Source organism: Eretmochelys imbricata, chromosome 3 (assembly GCF_965152235.1).
Source record: "Eretmochelys imbricata isolate rEreImb1 chromosome 3, rEreImb1.hap1, whole genome shotgun sequence".
Lineage (NCBI taxonomy): Eukaryota > Metazoa > Chordata > Testudines > Cheloniidae > Eretmochelys > Eretmochelys imbricata.
In genome coordinates, this window is record NC_135574.1 from 209,453,364 (window position 1) to 209,466,542 (window position 13,179).

Genomic DNA, 13,179 nt, shown 5'->3' on the forward strand with positions numbered 1-13,179 from the left:
GGAGTGTGAGAGAGTAACGAAGCTTGATGTGCAAGGTCAGGCCTAAAGGAGCATTTGGGTGGGGATACCATCAATTGAAAGAAAAACCCATTCCCACATCCCCCTGAATTTTGTACCTACAAATAACACCTCAGCTGAGTAGAATGTTTTAGTTCATTTCCTTTGTGTGTCGTCAGTTTCTGTTTCCCTGCTTAGGTGATTGGATACCCAGTTTTCTGTTTGATTTCTGTGTTGCTGTTCGAGTCTTAAGTGTCCTTCACCAACACACACAGGGATTCCTTTCTGAGTCCTTTCCTAATTGTTAATGCAAACTTAAACTAAAAATTGCCAAAGTTTACTGTTCATAGACTATCCATTTTGGGTGTGCGCGTTTGGAATATTGAGTAGATGGATACTCCACCAAAGACATGCATCCTTACTGCACTGAACAGCAGTGATATTATATTTCCAACACTGTTAACTTTCAGCATGCAAGCGTTCTCCAGATACAGAATCATTCTCCTGCTTTTGTCTCACTAGGGAGCGTAAGCTTTTCTGAACTGCTTTTGAAATTCAGGCGGCTGAAAATGCCAGTTCGTGCATTGCTGCGACTTGCACCTCTACTGCTCGGAAATCCACAGTCAATGGTGCTGTGACTGCCAAGACGGAGACCCAGAACACAAACCTTACACAGTGACCAAAGCCAATGCCAACAGTGTTGTTTTAAGTTATCTGAAAGACACATGGATGAAGGGAACTTAACGTTGTAACTTCACAGGCCATGTCCCAAGCATCTCTTCCACTTGCCCGTAGATGTTTTGACTGTGACAGAGAGCTTTGTATGTATTGTTGTTTCAGTGAAGGGTACCTGCATACAACGAATTAATCCTTTACTTTTCTAAATAAAGTTTGTTTACAAAAAAGCCTTGTGGCGAGTCATGAAAATAACCGATCTGGAAGCAATTGGTCACCTCATGTGCTCACCACCCAGTATCCTGAGCCTTTGGCACTTTTAAAACCGTCTTTAAGGAGATAGAAAGGGGCTTTTTACAGGGAAGGCATTCAGGAGCAGTAGGCCTCAACCTCCGCTTTCCGTCTTGGACAGCTGGATGGAAACTGTAAAGATGAGTCGTACGCCATCACATTCATATACTGCCTGTTGCTTCCCTTTCTTCCGCCATTTTCAAAAATCGAATCTTTTTTCTAAAACACTTTTTTTAAAAAAAATACAAGCTGGGACCATTTCGAGCCCAGCAGAACAAAGACAACTTTGAATTTCTTTTTTTAAATGAGATGATTTTAATTTAATTTTTCAACTGGTGCTGAGCAGAACCTGCTCGCTGGGCTGTGCCACCTCTCCGACGAGGCTGAATCTGTGTACTTGGCTAGGCTATTTGGACATTCTGCGATTCCTGCCCCCCCACCTCTGACACGCAGAGGTGCTGGCCCTGGCAATGGTTTGCACATGATGGAATTTCTGTGCAGTGAATGAGGAAAAGCTGCAGGCAGAAAGATGTCGGTGCTGCGGAAAGAGCAATGGCCCAGAACCTATGAGACCAGAACCTAGTCAGTGGATTTGCTGCAGGCTGGTTATGCAAGATTGGGTAAGTCCCCTAAACTAGAGCATTTGAGGCCAACAGTATTGGCAGCCTCACATCTACGTACTTCAGTTCTCCCAGAATGGGGCTCGCTACATGGAGCCTGGAATGTTAGAGGGGTGGGGTAGGGTGAGCAGACAGCAAATGTGAAAAATCGGGAGAGGGGGTGGGGGTAATAGGAGCCCATATAAGAAAAAGACCCCAAAATCGGGACATCTGGTCACCTTAGGTGGGGGAGCACACACTGGAGTGCTGTTGGCTGGTGACCGACAACTGAGCAGAGGGGTTATGGCTGGAGGAGGGGTAACAGGACAGCCCTGGATCTTGGAGGAGATGGCAGCTTCCAAGGGACCATGGAAAAAACAGGCTAGGGGGTGGGAGGACAAGGCTGGGGGTCACCATTCTGAGGGCTGTATTGAGAACCCCTCATCACTGCCAGAAAGGAGGATGGCCTGTGGGGTCACTAGCTGGAGACCAGCCGTCAGTGTGGAGAAAAGTTGTCAGATTTTACTGGAAAAAAAATTTCTATTTTTTACTTTTTAAAAACAAACCTGTTTAAAATGAAATCTGAATTTAATTGTTTGAATTCCATTTGCCATCCTAGTGCAGTGTGACACACATCCCTGAGCAAAAAGTTAATTATCTAGTCAATAAGTAGTATTTCATTCACCATTTTAACATACTAAAATATACAATTAATCTGAAAATATTAAGCCATATAATTACTTGTGTATATAGTTATAGAGAATCTTTGTAGGTAGCAAAAAGACATTGAGGCTCTGTTTAGTTGCAAGTCAACATGTTTTTATGGTTCTATCAACCAATGAGAATGCACCTTTCTTTAGCAAATGGAACAGTTGACTAAATTGATGATTTAAGTTGAGGCTTTCCACTTGGTGACTTAAATCATGATTGACATCAATCCACTCAGCCAGGGTTTGGTTCTTGGCTCTTCCACACACTCCCCGTGTGACCTTGGACAAGTCAGTTCATGTCTCTGGGCTTCCAGTCCCCCTCTGTCCAAAGGGGATAACGCTGCCCAGCACCAGGAGAGGAGTGGGGAGATGAGGGTGTGGCTTGGGTGAGGCATACAGATAACAGCTGGAAGCTCATAAGGGCAACCTCTCCAGGAGGGTGGCTGGGGTTGGGTGGGTCTGGGTCCAGGGTGATGCCTGGGGTAACACATACTGATGGCCAGCAGTGACCAGGCACTTTCCTCTACTGAGATGCTGCCTCCAATAGCCTGCGTATGCACAGGCCTTTGCAGTGGGGCTGTTTCTGGAGCACCGTGGGCAGGGACGATCCCTGGGCCAAGCTCCCTGAGACTCAGAGCAACGTCCAATATTGTTGGCAAAGACTCGCTATCCCGGCCAGAGAGAGTAGAGCCCACCGGTGGCTGGGCCCTGGCCAGCCAGGCTCGCTCACATGCTGTATAGCAGAAGAAGGGCCCTTCCAGAAAACATTGCTGGGCTGGAGCGAGGGTGCTGTGCTCAGCAGGCCCCTGGCGCTGTGCGACCCCAAGCGCCAACGCTCGGAAAGGCACTCTCTCTCCACAGATCCTGTCGGAGGGCAGTGACAAGAAAACACACCCCACGAGGAATCAAAGCCAGGGCCTGGGACGATCGCAGCGTTTGATCTGTCCTATACAAAGACGTCCATTTCCTGGGTCCGGCACTGCCCTGAAGCAGCGCTCCTGTTCGGACAGCCCCCGGAGCCCCTCACCACACCAGTCCAGGGAGTGCGTGGTGCTGGTTGGCAGAGATTGCACGGATCTGCGTCTCCAAGGAGGCAAGCGCTGTATTAAGGGGCTTTCTGCAGCTGAGACAAATATTCTCTGCTCCCCCAAAGGATTCAGCAAGGTGCCGGCAGCCCTGTGGGCGTAGAGGTAAGGTTGTGTTTGGGTGGTACGTGACATGCAGCAGCATCGCTGGGTTTGGACATTGGGGGTCTCCCTTCACACCGCCACCTCGAGGATGATGGGGGGAGCCCCTCGCTCCCTGCGGGGTTGGGGGTTGAAGTCCTGTGTTCCCCTGGGCAGCAGGAGCAGACAGCGCAGCCCATGCGGCCTGTCAAAGGCATCGTCTCCACGCTAGCTTCAGAGACGTCACAACAGGAACAGCCCAAGGGAGGGGCCACAGAACGTGCATTCACATGGGCCCAGGGCCCCCCACCTTCCATCGGGCTGGTACCGGGGAGCTGCGGCTGTTGTTTCCAGCCTGGTTATAGTTCAGGCTGTCCCAGCCCACGCCCGTCGGTCAGGTGTGGCACTGCGGGTAAGGCCTGCTTTGGTTTCCCCTCACCGGGGCTCAGGGCTGCACAGAAGTTTGCGGGGTGGGGGGAGCGTTCAGGGCAAACTGCTCCCACCCCAGGCCAGAAGCCCTGCCCAGGGTATAAACAAGTCCAAGGGGGTGTTCACATCCTAAAGAGCACCCCCTTTCGGAGCACCTCCTTCATTAACATAGGCCCAAATAGAGCATAAGCCAACCTCCACCCCGGCCTCTTAACCTACGGTTGACTCGGTCACCCAGCTCTCTGTTCCCGCCAAAATCCGCTGCTGGCCTTTCTGCCCAGGCCCTTTGCCCGCAGGATTCTCGTGGCTGAGGTCTCTGCCCCAGAGCCAGCTCTCTTGACCCTCCCTAGCTCGATTTGTCCAGTCAGGGCTCTGTGGAGATCTCTGACCTGGGATAGCACGTAAGTCCTCGCGGGCTGGGCTTTCTTCTGGCCACTGCTTGGGAGAGCCCTTCGCTGAGGCTTTCCGCTGCTCTCGTCCTTGGGGATCTCGTCCTGTCTCTAAGAGCGCCGGCTCTGCTGAGCTCTCCCAAGCTCCTCTCCTCAGCAGTGCCTTGCCTGCCAGAGCTCAGGTACCCTTTTGATCAGGTCCAGGTGGCTCCTTTGCTAATTAACCACTCAGCAGCCCCCTGGGGTGGTCAGTTGTCCCCAGATGCACCTGCAGAAGACAATCGGGGCAGACTGCGCCCTGACTCCCCTTCAAGGGCCTGTCGCCCCCTGAGCACCCCTGAACTGGAACAGCCGTCCCGCTCGCTGGTCTGGGGCAGGGACCCCACCGGCATGGAGGGGTTAGTTGGGCAGCCTGCAGGTGGAGGGAGTTTGTCGGGCACCTTTTACTGGAGTATCTCCGCTTGCTGTGTGAGCAGTGGCGTTTCCCTCGCGGGTAGAGCAAACACGACGCTAGCAGTGATAGGCTGTCAGTGCTTTGGGGAGAGCTGGGGAAACGCTTCGTTATCGCAGCAGCGACGAAGCCAAGGCAAGCGGCTGTCCAACGGCTTCTGAATTTTAGCCGGTTTCTTTTCCGCACAGCGTGGAATAGGCTGGAGGCAGGTGTTTTGCCATGGCAGCAGCTGCTGACAAGTGTAAAACAAAGATTTGGGTGGAGGGAGGAGGTAAAGTGAGGGAAAGGGGGGAAAAAAGACGGAACGTTCCACAGAAACTTTCCAAAGCAGACAATTTTTTTTAGTGAAAAATGTCTATTTTATGAAGACGTCTGTGTCGACAAAAGATGGTTTAGTTGTTTGCAGCTGTTGCTCTGTTAAATGAGGGATGTGGGTCGGGCTCCTATGGGCAACCTCACTGACCTGCTCTCAGGCCCCCTGGCCTATCAGTTTTCAGGCCAATCCGACTCATTTGGGACCAGTTCAGATGTCCAGCAGTTGGCTGTAAACGAATGTAGCTGTAGCTAAGGTGTCAGAATAGAAACTCCTCATGGAGCCGTTGTGACCCCCTAGCCTAGTGGCAGGGTTTGAACACAGGCCTTTTAGAGCAGGACCTCGGCCCCCTTCCCGGGAGCTAACACACTTGGCTGGTCCGCTGTACAAAGCCTGGATCGACAGCAGCAGAATTTTGGGAATCGGGATTTCTGGGTTCTATTCCCGTCTGACTGTATGGGCTTGTGGCTAGAGCAGGAGGTGGGGCTGGGAGCCGGGACTCCTGGGTTCTGTTCTTGGCTCAGGGAGGGGAGTGCTGTCTAATGGCTGGAGCCCTGGTTACAGACAGGGTAGCCAAGCACATAAGGACACAGGAGCAGGCACGAGCAGAACGGCGGGTGTTCCCAGCTCAGGACCCCTTTCCCTCTGGCTGTGTTTCTCCATCAACTAGTGGGTCCAGCCCCCCGGCGGACATGGAAGGCAATCCATGGGGTTGCGAAGTGTTGGAAGGTTCATTGCAATCTAAAGCAAAGGAAGTCTTTCTGCCCCGCTTCCTGCACACCCTGACTCTTCGAGGGCAGGTGTTCTCTGTCAGCCCTCCATGCATGCAGCCCAGTGACAGGGCCATGGCATTGTTAGTGTGGGTGCATTTTAACTCTTACAGGAAATGTAAAGGAGTGTCGCCAACGGGGCCATGGGCAGTCAGGCCTAGTGGTTGAACAAGAGCTTGGACTATTGATTAGAGCTGGGTCTGGTGGGGAGGGGGGGGCAAAAACCATGACCGAGCCAAGGCTCCGTACCAGAGAGGCAGAAGCCGAATGCCAGGGCCACAGGGTCAGGCAGAGCAGAGGATCGAAGCCAGAAGTTGGAGAGAACCAGGGTTTGGAGCAGGCAGTAGGTAGGACAGGATCAGGTTCAGAAACAAGGCCAGAGCAGGCTGGGAATTGGGCAGAGCAAGGATTGGAAGTTGGCTGGAGCAGGGCAGGAGCAAGACAAGTCCCGCTGTGGGCAGGATACGATTTGAACACCCAGCGATCTGCTCCAGGTGCCAGGCCTATAAGCAGGGCCACTAAACCTAGAGGCCTGGAGGCTACTCGGGCAGCTCCAAGGCAGCGCAGCTGGGCTCATTGGGTGCCTAGCAGCAAGGCTTATCAGGATGCGGGCTGGCAGCTGGTCCTGGGTCTGGCTCCTGGTGGGGCAGGCGGGTCATGAACATGCCTGGCTGTGATGAAGGGGCTGCCAGGCTGGGCAGGGTGAGCAGCCTGGATGTGGGGCGACTGTGCTCTTCCCTGCAGCTCACTCAAAACAGAAACCAGATTCAGAGCACCGATTTGTTCCCTCCCTGAGAGACCCGAGGTGGCAGCAGTGTGGGGGGGGACAGGGTTAGACACTCACCCAATTCACGCTGATGCTACAGCGCAATGCGAAGAGCCACCCCTGAGGCCGCACTCTCCGCTTTGCAAGCGACACATTTGGGATGCTGTGGGGCTCACCCAGACCAGGAAGGGGTCCTGACACCACCTGCCCTGTGATGCTGGGGGCCTTCAGGCTGTGTTGCTCTGGCTCAGAGCCTGGACACCAGGAGCCAGCCCACAAGCACAAAGGTCTCACCCTGGAGTCCACCAGCCTCGTTACTCCTGGCAGGGTGACCCCCGAGGTCTCAATTACCAGACACTTTGACGAACCAGAGGGGGGAGTGAAACCTGCCCCAATTATCAGCTCACTTTGGCGCACACGCTCCATGCTGTTTGTGCACCAGAGACCTGCGTGGGCTAAAAATAAACGAGGTTGATTTAATAGAAAAGCCCCCGATTGGAAGGTGAAATAGGGAAAGCAAACCCACACACACGACCCACAGAAAATAAACAGACGAAACTGCAGGTTTCACACTTCCACAGTAGATAAAAGTCCCTTTTCTAATACAAGTTACCTATTGCCTTTGCTCTGTTTCCCAGCATGCCCCCGGTCATAAGCGGATCCAACGTTCCACGCACAGCCCCCTATCCTCTGCTTCGGGATAACCTTCACTTAGTTCAAACCCCCTTCCTTCCAACAGAGTTTGCAGGGTTTTTGCTTTCGGTCAGATTAGGATGATTCACGGGGCTGAGGGATACACACCCTCCTCTCTCAGTTTTCCAAGTCCGGGGTTTTCTTTCAGTTTCAGGTGTTTCCAATATGTTTCCATTAACTTGATTGGCCCATCTCTTGTCTTGTCCTGGGCTGTGCGATGTTGGGTGCTGGGGGCTAGTCTTGTCTGGCTGGGGAGGCAGCCCCTCCTCCCTGGCTGATCACCTCGGGTGGTGGAGCTGGATGTTGCTGCCCAGATTCTGAGCGGAGTTTTATACCCCTCCCGGGTACAGAGATTCCTAGCCACTGTCTGCCCACGTAGCTCACAGCAACCAGCAAGGTCACAGCACTACTAGCTTTCCAAAGACCTTACTCGACATATTTTATACACAAAACCATTGTCTAGAATAAGGTGAGTCAATGGCTTATTCTTTGGGGTTCAGACCCCCCGTTCTCCCCTTGGGTGTCTGGACCCTCCTTGTCACAACGTCCCAGCAGGGGAGAAGCTCTGGCCAGAGGTGGTTCTAGGCATAACCAGACTCAGCAGTTGCTTGGGGCCTCAATTTTAGTATTACCCCCCCAACACTGTCTGTCTCTTGTAATGTGGGCTATTTAGCAAGTGTCTCCATGTGGGGTTTTTGGTTGGTGGAAACACCACCATTAGTATTTTTAGGGGGTGGGCGAGAGGTAAGGGGGCCCCAAATATTCCTGCTTAGGGCTCCAGTGGGCTAGCATGACCTCTGGCTCTGTCCCCTTTTGCTGTGCTGTTTCCCAGCTCCCATTCCAGGCCTCACTGCTGGGAACGCACCCTAGGAACTGTAGCCCTCTGGCCATGCCAGCGGCTCTTGTGCTGGGAAGAGGAGCAGCCAGGCTGCTGTTTCTCACACGCCGCCCCCCCCGCCCCCACTGCCTATGGGGCAGGAGGAAGCCGGTGTGTGGTTCAGAGGCTATTGCTTGAAGTCAGAAATGAGAGAGGCTTCCTGTTTCCTTTTTGAGATTTCACAGAATTTGAAAGCAGCCGCTACCTCGATCAGGGCCAATGATCTGGGCAGAGAACGAGGGGAGTTTCAGTTCTGACGTCTCTGGCGCCCGTTACAAATACCAGCCTGGCGTTCTCCTCCCCACGTGGAGCGAGTTCCCCGGCGGGTGTGTCACGCCACTTGGGACGGCCAGCTCTGCTCCGGGAGGTTTAGCATTGCGATGGAATCAGGCCCTCCAAGGCTGCTACTCCCTGCCCGCACCCTCTCAGGCTCTGGTAAGGTGTGATTTACTAGCGCTGACAAGCCTCCACACGGGCTTTCAGAAACGAAAGGCTGGTTGCTTTACCAGCTGGCGGCACCTTTCTATTGCGATGGTATTTCCCAGTCCGTTGTCTCCCTGGCAGGGTCACGTGTTGCTTTGGAGTCTGGGATCTGTGCCCAAATAGATTATGTATGTCGTGTAAAATATGCTCATTGCAGCTGTGCATCATGTGTGAGCACTTTACAGATGTTTGCTCAGAGAATCTGCCCTGCTGGCCTGAGTCACTTCTTTATAAAATCATACACATCGTAATCTGGTTACTTTCATATCACTGTGATGGTGAATTTCTTCCTTGTTCCCTTGGGGGTGCAAGTATGGGGGAGGGGGGGTTGCATCATTTAGATTTCTTTCCAATATATATAGGGTTTCTTCAGTGGAACCCCTCCTCTAGCGCATTTTGGATCAGGGATGGCACTCGGAGCCTCCCTTTTCAAAACGAGTCCCGGCCCTGGGAAGGTTTCGTCACTGTGTGCGGACTAGCTGGAAGGTTCAGGCAATGCATTCTCTGTCTGCAGGGATCCGGGCAGAGCTCCAGTGTGGAGCCATGTGGCGGTTCCCTTTGTGCTGCTGGGATGCTCTGCGTGCACATGGCTTTGAAATCAATAAATCCCCAGGCCATGGGTGAGTGGAGGGCCAACATGGCATGTCCAGCTGTCAGCCAGGGGTGCAGGCAGACCAGGCCAGTGCACCCTGATCCCTGTCTTTCCTAGGGAGCTGGTGTTGGCCCAGCACTGTCCAGCAGCGTGCAGCTCCTAGCACCCCCCTTGCAGTGGATGCAGACAGCCCAGGGGAAGGGAGATGGAGGAAAAAGAGGTTTCAGTGCACACTGAGGTGGGACGTGGGGCAGGCAGGGGGCAGTTCAGGGTCCTGCTCTCTCTTTCCCTTCTGCCTTGGGAGTCTGCCAGGTGCCTCCTCTTGGAGCTGGGCTTGTGCTCCCTGCCTCGCCTTGCAGGGGGTTCCTCTCGTCCCCAGGGGCTCTCCCACCTTTCCTTATCCCTCAGCACTCTCTTCCCCTCCCCTGGTCTCTGGTTACTCCATCAACCCTGTGGCCATGGCTATGGAAGCTGCAGGGCCTCCAAGTCACTCGAGGTGTGACTGCCTAGCTCCTCCCGCCTCGCTCCACTCTCCCCCTGCCTCTGCGTGTGTGGCTGCCCCTCTCCTTGCATTCCCCTGCCCGTCCATCCCGGGGCGCTGGCCTGGGGTAACTTCCCTGAGCTCCCAGCAAGACTCCACGGGACTGTCCCTGCAGGGGGCTGGCTGCATGGAGCTCATGGTGGGGTTGGGCTTTGTATTCAGAGCAGCTTCCAGCTGCCACCGAGAAATGAGGAACTGAGCCCTGACAGGTCTCATGCTGAGTGGCAGATAGTCCAGTGAGTCACAGGGAGTGTGTGTGTGTGTGTGTGTGGGGGGGGGGCATGGACACCGATTCCACGGCAGCCGGGGAGCCGAGAGCGGAGGTTAAAGGCAGCCTGTGTTGGCTGGTGGCACTGAGCAGCCCGTGTTTGGTTTGCTGCACTGGGTTTATTGTTTGCGGGGCGGTGGTGGGTTCATCATGGCAACTGTCTGTGCATGGCTCCCCCCCCCCCCCCAGCCTCATTGTTCAACTCGATTGGTCAGGTCTGAGGCATACTCTGAGGAGACCGGTTTGGGTCCCTCTGGAAGATACTCGGGAGGGATGCCTGGTTTGAAAGTCCTGCTTCGGGAGGCGCTGAGCAGCTCATCTGCTGTGGGCCGGGGGCTGTGGCTTTGGGATGGAACACAGGCCGCAATGGAGCGGTGGTTTTGAGTGTCAGTGGCACCTAAGAGGTGGGCTTAGTCCCCTTGTGGATGAGGTCCTAAGTGATTTGTCCAAGGCAACATGGGAAGTCGGTGGCGGAGCAGGGAACTGAAACCTGGCTCTCCTGAGTCCTAGACTGTGGCCTAGCCATGGGACCCCCCTTCCTCTCTTTGTTAACAGCTTTCACAGACCTTTTGCAAGCCTCCCCTCAGCTTTTCTCACCACTTTTTAGAGTAGAAATTCATGCCGTGCCTGGCCCCAAAGGCTCTGTGGAGAGCTGGAGAACTAGCAAAGTTTATGACATCACCAGCTCCAAAGAAGCAAAGCCCATTTCCCTGAGATGACGAATGACTTTTATTCACGTTGGTTAAAATGCTGGCTTTTGTTCTTGGTTGGTCGACATCTTTACGGTGCCACGCCTGGGAGGGACACTCTTCACGAAGGACTCAATAATCCCCCTTCACTGGGAGCTGGAAAAGCTGCCAACCCACCTTCAGAGACATGCCTGAGCTCTCCAAGGCAAAGAAGAGCCCCTGCTCTCTTCCCCCAAAACCACAACCTCTTGTAAAACAGCATTCTGGCCTGCTTTCCATCCTAAGCAAGCAGAGAAGGGCAGAAAGCCAATTTCTTTATTCCTGGCAGGTTCCCCCAAAGCCCCGAGACAGACTTCCAAAGATGACATACTAAAATCCCAATAATCTCTCCTCTTCTTCCCCTTCCAATCTCAGGAACTGCCAGACTGGATCAGACAGAGGTTCATCTGGTCCAAAGTCCTGTCTCTGACAGTGGCCAGTAGCTGATGTTTCAGAGAAAGTGGAAGAATCTTGCAGCAGCAGATGTGGGATAATCCGCCCTCCACATTACGTCTCACCCTGTTCTCTAATAGTTAGAAAATGGCTTAATCCCTGCAGCTGTAGGGTTTATCTCCCTCCCAACACTCTTTTTTACCATTATCCAGTCTAACTCTGGATATTATCATTTTCCATAGAAATGTCCATTCCCTTTTTGCATCTTGCTAAATTCTTGGCCTCAACAACATCCTGTGGCAGTGGGTTCCACGGATTAATTGTCTTATGTGAAAAAAGTACTCCCTTTTATTGGTGTTGAATTTATCCACCTCTCAGCTGCCTTCCGTGTCCCCTTCTTCTTGTGCTATGAGACAGGAGATAAGAGCTGCCCACCTTTCTCTAGTCCAGTCAGCTTTTTATAGACTTTTATCATGTCCTCTCTTCTTTGTCTCCTTTCTAAGGTAACAGTCGAAAGTTTTAGTGAAAAGTTGGCTGGAATGTGAACGCAGCTGTTTAATGCCGAAGAACAAATTGGTATCGGTTGGCCACCGAAATTCTTGAACCGCTTCATGACATTACTGTATTGTCAACGTGACTCACATTGCCTGAGCCCAGTCAAACAGCAACCGCCCCAAGGGCAAACCACATCTTTTGTTTTGCTTGCTTACTCTTTTATAATCTCCCTCCTTACTGATTCATAAAATTAGTCAAGTGCTGGGGCTTCTCTTGCAAGTCAGCAATAAAATACTTGAGCTGAGCATGTGGAGGAAGGTAACACTGGCCACCTGCTCCCCAAGGAATGAATGAGTGCTGCTCTGGGTGTTTGAGGCCTGCCGCTGATTGGTTGAATGCTAAGCTTGTGTTGTTTTTCAATCTGAAGTGGTAACTTTTAACTCTCCCATTTCCAGTAAGCCAGATTGCTACCCAGCTTCATTCAGCACAGGAAGTGGTTACCCTGACACCTTACAGTTGTCACAAGAGCAGCATATTAAAAGATAGGCAAAGATTTATTTGCATTTGAATAGAGGGCTTCTGGGTTCCTTTGTTCTTGCTGCCCTTCAGTAAAAGGAGCTGTGACAAAAACGGCACCGTGATTGTGGTACAGGTCTCCCCCTGCTTTCTGAAATGCATTTCAATCCGCCCAATGGGGGACATGTGGCCCAGCCGCTCTGTCCCCTCGAGTTCTCTTTTTCGGCTCATAGTCGGCTCGGGCGCCCCTGGGCCATCTCTTCAGCAACAGCGACATCTGCTGGGGCAGACAAAACACCGAGAGTCGCTTGAGGCAGGTGGGAGAACTGGCAATCTCCTTTCCCCCTGCGAACAGGGGCGGCTCTGATCCCCGGCTCTGATCAATACGCAGTGCCTAAATAATCCACCATTTGGAGTGGGACAAGAGGCACCTTTCTTCTGCCACACTGACGCTTCGGGCCGTTCCCCGGCGTTCACAGGACTACAATGTGGCCTGGCTTGGCGTGGCGGAAGGCTGATGTCTGCTTTGCGCTGGGCTATGCGGTTTGGAACTTCCCCTGGGCTCAGAGCCCCTCTCCCGGGGCTGTCGCCTGAGCTGACCTTCCGCACAAGGTGAGGAGGGGCTCCTAGGCCAGGGCATGTGTTGTAGCTCTTCCTCCTAGAGCCTGTTTAATACCAGCCTGGGCCCAATGACTAGGGGAGGAGGACCTCTAAGGTTTTTCCTTAAAGCTGCATTGCAGCACCTGCCACCTCAGCCCTGAGTTAGGTGCCCAGGCTGTGCCGGGGAAGAGTGAGGTGCCTAAAGAAGGGAACCAGAGCCAGCCAGGGGTGCAGCGCCGAGGAAAGGGGCAAGGCTGAGGGCCCAGATTCACAAACTGACTTAGGCACCTGACTGGTGGGCTGGAGGGAGGCATCTCGCTCCACCCGGGATCCTCGGCCATGAACCCTCTCCTGGAGTCAGGTGTCTAGGCCAGGTCAGTCACTCCGGCAACCTAGCCTCTTGTGCCTGAAGCCCAGACCTTTCTGGTGACAAACCT

General features: G+C 53.2%; 1 protein-coding gene across 7 annotated transcripts in view; it reads left to right on the top strand.

Moving 5' to 3' along the window:
• ANAPC1 (anaphase promoting complex subunit 1) overlaps positions 1–902 on the top strand; it is a 66,174-nt gene extending 65,272 nt beyond the window's left edge. For all 7 annotated transcript variants that reach the window (XM_077814242.1, XM_077814244.1, XM_077814247.1 and 4 more), the window contains one exon: positions 520–902. In XM_077814242.1, the coding sequence (XP_077670368.1) occupies positions 520–635 (116 nt within the window). In that variant the 3' untranslated portion in view covers positions 636–902. The remainder of the gene's footprint in view (positions 1–519) is intronic.
• Positions 903–13,179: the final 12,277 nt, after the last annotated feature.